The sequence below is a fragment of the Hypanus sabinus genome, chromosome 9, assembly GCF_030144855.1.
Source record: "Hypanus sabinus isolate sHypSab1 chromosome 9, sHypSab1.hap1, whole genome shotgun sequence".
Lineage (NCBI taxonomy): Eukaryota > Metazoa > Chordata > Chondrichthyes > Myliobatiformes > Dasyatidae > Hypanus > Hypanus sabinus.
This window is the reverse complement of record NC_082714.1, coordinates 133,515,204-133,523,587: the sequence shown is the minus strand read 5'-3', so window position 1 is coordinate 133,523,587 and position 8,384 is coordinate 133,515,204. Positions and strand designations below refer to the sequence as shown.

Sequence of the window (8,384 nt, the reverse complement as noted above, 5' to 3'; positions counted from 1 at the left end):
TCAACGCACTCCACACTCTCACTCTGAGCGGAGAAGTTTCCCCTCATGTTCCACCTTCTGTCTAAAGGTGAAGTTCCTCCCCTGCCTTATTTGTCACATTCGGCAGCAACCTTGTATTTTTCTTTAGCTCTTGTCTATTTTATGCGGCCGAGCCCAGCGATGATGGAAAGCACGCAAGGAAACGGCCAGGTTCAAACTCAGGACCTCTTGTTCTGAAGTCCAGATGCAGATACCACTGTACCACTGGCACAGACATTTTGGTTCAGCTTTTATTTTTCTTCTAGCGTAATCTGCTGGGGATGTAACACAGCCTGGCTATCAGCAACACCGTACACAGTCAAAGAATCGTAACATACTTTTGGTTGCTACAGTTAGCCATTTAGTCTCACCCTATTCCTTTTTTTTTAAAACCATCTGCTACTCCCACCCAGCTACTCTATGCTTTTGAAAAGTAACTTGTTCCTTGATCCTGAACTGTTAACTGCTTTTCTTTCCATTGATGGTGCCTGACCTACTAGATTCTTAAAGCACTTTCTGTTTTATTTCTGATTTACGTCATATGTATTTTTTCCCATTTTCTGGGCTATTTTTGCCAAAAGTAGTGTATTTGATGAACTCAGTACGAGCAGCAGCACAAACTGATTTATATCAATTGATAATGAAAATCAGAAAAAAGTTGTTCAAGTCATGAATGTAAAGGTTCTTCTGATTACTTGAGCAACGTCACATATAAGGGTTAGTTCCACGGCCTCAACTGGGAGTCATAATTTTAAGAAGGTACATTCATACGTCATCTCCAGCCAAAGTACTATATGAGTGAGGATGGTTAGCCTTGACCACAGTATCTTGGAATTGTCTCTAAGTGGAGACAGAACTGCTTGCTTGTATGAACAATTCTAGTAGTAGCGGCAGCAGCCTGGGGTCACTGTGAATAGCATTTTCTTCAATGCTGTTCATTATTTGCTACGTTAGTACAGTACTCTTGAAGTTGTAACTTATTTGAGCAATACAAGCCATATAGATTTAGGTAGTATGCATATTACATTCTTCACAGCAGCATTAAGATTCAGGACTTTCATATCTTCATTAACAGTAACTCACTCAAAACCAATAGTTTAGGACTCTTTTGGGAACTTTTGCTTCCTATCAAAAGTGACCTAAGCATAACGTACAGTCAAAGACAACTGCTGATATGACTGGTGTTTCAAAACCTGACTCTTAGTGGAAATTATTAAATAACCATTTTAAAACTGTGCCTCAAACTAATATTTACTATCTTTGTTGAAGATTTCCTTTGCAAATTATCTTCCGGATGTAATGTTACTCATACCAGTGAATTACATAACAACTATTTACATCTATATATATATATATATATATATATATATATGAAGATCATTCTTCCTCCTAAGTCACATGCAATTAAATTACTGTTTGTGTTTGGTGAAAAATCACAGAGCTAAGTCTTCATTTGCTTTTTAATCCATCAATAGAAATTAGTTCTTCAGTCATAAAGTATTGAGTTTCCTTTGATTCAATTTAATGATGCTTACTAAAAACCTTTTTTTCCCATTGAGATGAAGTGACTAGAATTGGCCATATTCACTTTATGCTCTTTCTTGAATTTGTTTTCGGATAACCACTTTGTTACAGCTAACCCAATGCCAGTTTTTAATTTGGTTTTATCTTAAGGAGCCAGGCACTGGCATAGTAAAATGATAATTTTATTTTAAAATATTCCAGAACTTCCATGAGGCATTCTTCTCACTGGTTAATATTTTGTTACAAACAGTTAAATCAGCTGTGGTAATATTGAAATATCCTAAGATAATTTTGTAGATTAACAGGAGCCCCAGAGAAGCTCCATAGGCCCGAATTATACATTTCCAAAGCAGTTTCATTTTACTGTCATGCCAAAGAAGTGAATTCCCTACCTAATGTTACGAAAAACTATTAACAGGGTGGATGTCAAATGTAACAGAGAAAATAGTGAATTGTAGCACCTTTCAATCACCGCTAACAGTTGACTGGATATTTGTATTTAATTTACAAAACTAGAAAAGAAAATGTCAGTGTTGCTTTTCTTTGCCTTAAAACAAGATAAGTAAATAATCATTAATTTTTGCAAATCAGCTTGGACTGGATTTCCCCTGTTCCAGAATGATCACATTAGTTCACCACATGATTCTCCACAGTTTCAAATCTACTCCTTGCATTATCCCGTGGTATTGAAGATCCACTCTTTCACAGCAAGGAAGCATCAGCTACGAACATTTGTCAAATGAGGCTGAAAAGAAAGAAAGACAGAATGAATAACACTGACAAAAGGAAGGCAAAAACATCTATTTTTGTAGTTTTTGATTGATATGTAACTATGCTGAACAGGAAATCAGCTGCATATTGTGATACATCCACTGGGTTAAATAATTGATTACATACTAATCACTCTTCTATCACTTTACTTACAGTCATCTTGATTTTTTCCACACTGAATGAGACATTGCAAGGCATATTTACAAAGATGTTTGCCACGACCCCAACAGATGTTCAAAAAACAAAAATCTGGAGTTGCTGAAAATCTGAAGTGAAGATAAAAATACTGGAAAGCTCAGTTTGTCAGGCAGTGGCAGTGGTGAGAGAAGCAAAGTTAAAGTTTCAGGTTGATGACCTTTCTTCAGCTCTCCTTCGGGTCTGATCCCGAGAGAACATATTTGTAGATGATGTGACGACGCGCAGCACGTCAAGCCTGCATCAATTATCTTCAGCCATAACTGACATTTTCTAAGACCCAGATCAGAGTAGGAATTAGAAGTAGAATTTTGAGTTCCCTCTTATTTGATGCCGAGCATGCCACCATAAGTGAAATCTCCTATCTCAGTACAGATCAGGAACCAAACTTTACGAATCAATGCTTTCACCCAGAATTATCAGGCATAGCAGGTACAGATCTAAGTGATTTCTTGAGCTTTTACAATTGATAATTGCAAACTTATAGTATAGAAATACGTTTATGCTGCATACTTATAAAGCAATACCATGTTTTTGATTCATTTAGATTTTAAAGGAGGGTTAAATTTTATATTGTTTCAATATAAAATAAATATCACAACTATCAGTACTATATACCTTGTCTTTAATACCCCGCTGTCATTCTCCTCTTTTGAAATGGAAAGGTAGACCGAGCCTGCAGATTCTCCACTAGAATTGGCAAAACTATTGAGCTCCATCTCAAGAAGCCACAGCTGTGTGCATTCCAGATTCACATATTGTAAATGTCCCGAAGTTAACCATGGTTATGCAGGGAAATAACAGCAGTTATAAAATGACAAATCCGGTTACAGGACAAATCATAAACAGTAACATTACACCAACCACTTTCTTCTCATTCCATTTTTGACCTTAACAGTTTATGAAAAATACAAAGGTTCAACCATAAAAAATAGTGAATGAAAATAACCACATGCAGCTGTTCAGCTTGCAGCTGTGTTAAAGCTGCTCACTGAGTACCCTGAGACAAATTATTCCAGATTCCTAAAACGTTGGCTCAGGGTCCATGGAGGACAAGCGATAAGTAATTTAAACCGCTGGCACACAGAATCATGTGGAGCTGGAAGTGCACTTCATGATGATTGGACATGAAGACTGGTGTTGAGATGTGATTTCTGCGCAATACACAGTCCTGCGATGAATTGTCAGTGATGTTGACAAAATAGAAGTGTGTGCCTCTAAAATATTGATTGGAGGCCTGCATATGACTGATCCTGGCAATTCTGGACAATGTTTCTCACCCTCTTCATGCCATCTTGGCTGAACAGAGGAACACTTTTAGTAATAGACTAAGACAACTGCGCTGCTCCAAAGAGCACTAAATGAGGTCACTCTTACCCTCGGCCATTGGGCTCTATAATGAGTCAAACTATCGCCAAGAGAGTGATGACCCCTCCTGTTAGACGGTTTGTGGTAACTTATTTTTTATTCTTTCTACTTCTCTTCTAATATTTACATCTATGCAATTGTTATGCTACTGTGACACTGTAATTTCCTTTGGGATCAATAAAGTATTATTCTATCAAACTATTGTCCAAATATTGTTCGTGTTAGGCAGAGGCAGATGGCTGTGATGCAGTTGACAACATTTTCACTGCTAAATGTTTCATCATTGGCAATGTTTTTGCTCCTATCATGTTCTTTGGATTTGTTTCTCTTGGAGTTGCAGCACCTGCTAACATTACTGGTGCCCAAAACACAGATGCAGACACAGAAGACAGCCTTCCCCATCAGTCGCTCAGAACTGCCCAATGTTTCAATAAAGCAGTTGAACAGGTTGAGAAATAATACTTGGACCTGTAGACCAATGCTCAGTTCATTCTCTGAAGCTTTATCAAAGTATTATGATGGCAGCAACACTTCTAAGATATAATCAATTGCTGTCCATTGTATTCACTGGTCTGGCTGACATATAAGCAATGTATAAACATTAATCCACCATGATTTGTACAGTTTATCCAGGATCAATAATAACAATTCCAGCTTGTCTATCCTTCATCTGGCAAAGGGCAATGACAGAGGAGAGGCAAAGTCAAGGACTAAGTGTATAAATTAGAAATATATACAGTTGCAGAGATAAAAAGAAGAAGAAAAATGAATGGATATTTAGATAAGATGAGACTCATACTGGAACAAATTGGTAGAGAGGGATAGAGTGGCGTACATATGGATAGAAATACAGAATGAATGAGATGAAGAACTTGATTTTGAGGTTAAATTTACTCATTAAAGGCAGATGCTTCTGCAGTATGGCATACTAACAGCTGCTTGCAGAGGCAGATCTCCAGCTCTTTGACAGTTCCTCATGCCTCCCTCAACATCACAACCTCGTCACGGAGCAGGCCACTGGCCTCATTGCCTTTGGGTACCTTTTCTTCATGACATTCAGCCTTGTACTTAGCCAAGACATACAAGTCATTTCTACTCCTTTCTAAGTTCAACAAGCATGATTACCTAGGTAGACGCATCATTTCCACATTTTGTTGGTCCACAGAACTGCCTTTTTCAAACCTTGTCTCTACACTTTCTCCCCTCATCCAGACATTTCTCACCTACATCAATGAAAATCCTGATACCTTCTGCAATTCGTATTTCCCTGGTCCCAACAGGCTCATTTTTTGGTGTTGTATACATTCCTTTACACCCCTATCCTGTACCAGGATGCTCTGAGAACCTTTTATTTCTGCCTTGAAGAGAGGCCTAACCTCCACTGCCACCTTTTATTTGCTGGGTTGAACTCATTCACATAGTGAACAAATCCTCCTTTCATTAACCCATTCTCTGAAATGGAGATAAACAAGTTTAGAAAGAACATAGGTTCTTTGTGACTATCTCCATTTAAGTAATGGTATCTGCTAGAACCTCATAGACTCCCACAGCTACCTTTGCTACACTTCCTCTCAACTCACTTCCTGCAGCTGGGCTTTCACCCTAAGAGTTTGGTCCCTCCTTCAGTATCATCACCATCTATATTCAGTAGATTATGTCGCTAAAGATAATTTTGACCTTTCCCTTTCCTACCCCCTCTTTCAGCATTCCAAAGTCATCATTCTCTCTTAGATTCTCTGGTCCATCTTCCCATCTCCATCAGTTCACAACTCTTTTTTATCAGATCATCAGGAGATGCAACAATTGCTCATATTGCTTCTTTGCAGTGAATGAAGGAGCAATGTATTTGTATTTCTTGCAATTTAAAAGAAATGCACTTGGTGCTCATAATATGCCCCCCAAATCAGAAAGCAAATTGAATGATCATTTTGCAGGATATCTCCATTTCATTCCTCTCGAGCAGAGATCCATAAATCAAGAGGGCCATGGACCCCAGGATGAGTACTCCTGATCTAGAGGTAACCAGACTTCCAATTCTCTGTCACTTTACCTCTCCATCCCACACCCACATTGAGGTCTCTGTCTTTAGCTTCACGATCCTTTAACATCCTCTTTCAGTATGCACCACCACCACATATTTAAGTTTGCTGACAACACAGCTGCTGTTGGCCAAATCAAAGATGATGTCAAGTCATCGTGTAAGAGGGAGATTGAAAATCTGGTTGATTCCTGCCACAACAATCTCTCACTCAATATTAACAAAACCGAAGAGCTGATAATTGACTACAGGGGGAAGAAGCTGGGGCTCCATGAGCCAGTCGTCATTGCAGGATCAGAGGTGGAGAAGGTCAGTAACTTTAAATTCTTCAGCTTTATCATATCAGAGTATCTATCCTGGGACCAGCATGTAAGTGCCAATACAAAGATAGCATGACTTTCTTATAACTTTTTAAAATGTTAGTGCAGGTTCAGTTGTCATTTTGTACTTTGACAACACGTTATAGATGCACAGTGGAGATTATCCAGAATGACTGCATCACAGCCTGGTATATAAATACCAATGCCCAGGAAAAGCTCACAAAAAGTGGTGGATACCACCCAGTCCATCACACAAAAAGCCCTCCCCACCATAGAGCACAAGGAATGCTGCCACAAGAAAGCAGCATCCATGGTCATGCACCCCCTCCATCCAGGCTGCACTCTCTTCTCACTGCTGCCATGGGAAAGATATATAGGAGCTTTAGGTTCCACACCACCAGCTTCAGGAACAATCATTACTCTTCAACCATCAGGTTTCTGAACCAGCATGGATAACTTCACTCACCTCAACGATGAAATATTCTGTAACCACAGCAACATAGGAATGATAGAGGAATGTGATGCTTAAGTCTTCTGAGGCAGTAAATGAGGACTTCAGATTAGACAGGCAAAAGAGTACAGTTATTACAAGCCAGTCTTTTGTTTCATAGAAACATAGAAAACCTAGAGCAAAATACAGGCCTTTTGGCCCACAAAGTTGTGCCAAACATGTCCTTACCTTAGAAATTATCTAGGGTTACCCATAGCCCTTTATTTTTCTAAGCTCCATGTATCTGTGTAGGAGTCTCTTAAAAGACCCTGTCGTATCCGCCTCCACCACCGTTGCAGGCAGCCCATTCCATGCACTCATCACTCTCTGTGTAAAAAAAACTTACCCCTGATATCTCCTCTGCACCTCCTTCCAAGCACCTTAAAACTGTGCCTTCTTGTGGCAGCCATTTCAGCACTGGGAAAAAGCCTATGACTATACACATGATCAATGCCTCTCATCATCTTATACACCTCTTTCAGGTCACCTCTCATTCTCTGTCGCTCCAAGGAAAAAAGGCCGAGTTCACTCAACCTATTCTCATAAGGCATGCTCCCCAATCCAGGCAACATCCTTGTAAATCTCCTCTGCACCCTTTCTATGGTTTCCATTTCCTTTCTGTAGCACGGTACTCCAAGTGGCGTCTGACCAGGGTCCTATATAGCTGGAACATTACCTCTCAGCTCCAAAACTCAGTCCCACGATTGATGAAGGCCAATGTACCGTATACTTTGTTATCCACAGAGTCAACCTGCGCAGCAACTTTGAGTGTCCTATGGACTCAAACCCCAAGATCCCTCTGATCCTCCACACTGCCAAGAGTCTTACCATTAATACTATATTCTGCCATCATATTTGACCTACCAAAATGAACCACTTCACACTTAACTGGATTGAACTCCATTTGCCACTTCTCAGCCCAGTTTTGCAACCTATCAATGTCCCACTGTAACTTCTAACAGCCCTCCACACTATCCACAACACCCCCAACTTGGTGTCATTAGCAAATTCACTAACTCATCCCTCCACTTCCTCATCCAGGTCACTTATAAAAATCATGGAGAGTAGTGGTCCCAGAACAGTTTGCAGATTCTCAGTATCATTTACTTATTTTTTATTATTATTATTATTATTATTATTATTATTATTCATTCTCAATTTAGCCTATGGTGACAGGTACATACTTGGATAATAAATTTACTTACTTTCTTAATTTCTTGTTTTAATTCCAGCTCCCCTGCTCACTCCCAGAGACCTCCCTTTTTGTTTTCTTTGCCCCTCCTATTTTATCTAAAAATAAATCTGTTTAAGATGTTTTCCCAGTACTGGCGAAAAGTCTCCGATGAACATTAACTTTGCTTCTCTCTTTCCTGATTTTCCGCAGTAATTTGTTTTCCCTCCCAGGGAGAACCAGGATCAGAGTAATAGACCTCCAGGTCAGGATGCCTGATTTGCGTTGCTTCCAGCTCCCCCATTTGTTAATTTCACAAAAATTATTGTGCTTTTTGATACTTAAATTCCTAGAGATGAGCAACTTCAAAAATTGACACGTTATGCATAATGTCAACAGAAACTCCCACAGCAGATAATCGTCAGGGCAATTACAAAGCTATCAGTTTGTTAGGCAAACCAATATCATTTGCCCCATAATTCAAAGTAC

General features: G+C 39.3%; 1 protein-coding gene across 1 annotated transcript in view; it reads right to left on the bottom strand.

Annotated features, from left to right (window-relative positions):
* Window positions 1-1,533: 1,533 nt before the first annotated feature.
* Window positions 1,534-8,384, bottom strand: part of LOC132399823 (sterile alpha motif domain-containing protein 10-like) — a 112,841-nt gene continuing 105,990 nt past the window's right edge. The window contains exon 5 of the mRNA XM_059980623.1: window positions 1,534-2,287. Within this exon, the coding sequence (XP_059836606.1) occupies window positions 2,265-2,287 (23 nt within the window). The 3' untranslated portion in view covers window positions 1,534-2,264. The remainder of the gene's footprint in view (window positions 2,288-8,384) is intronic.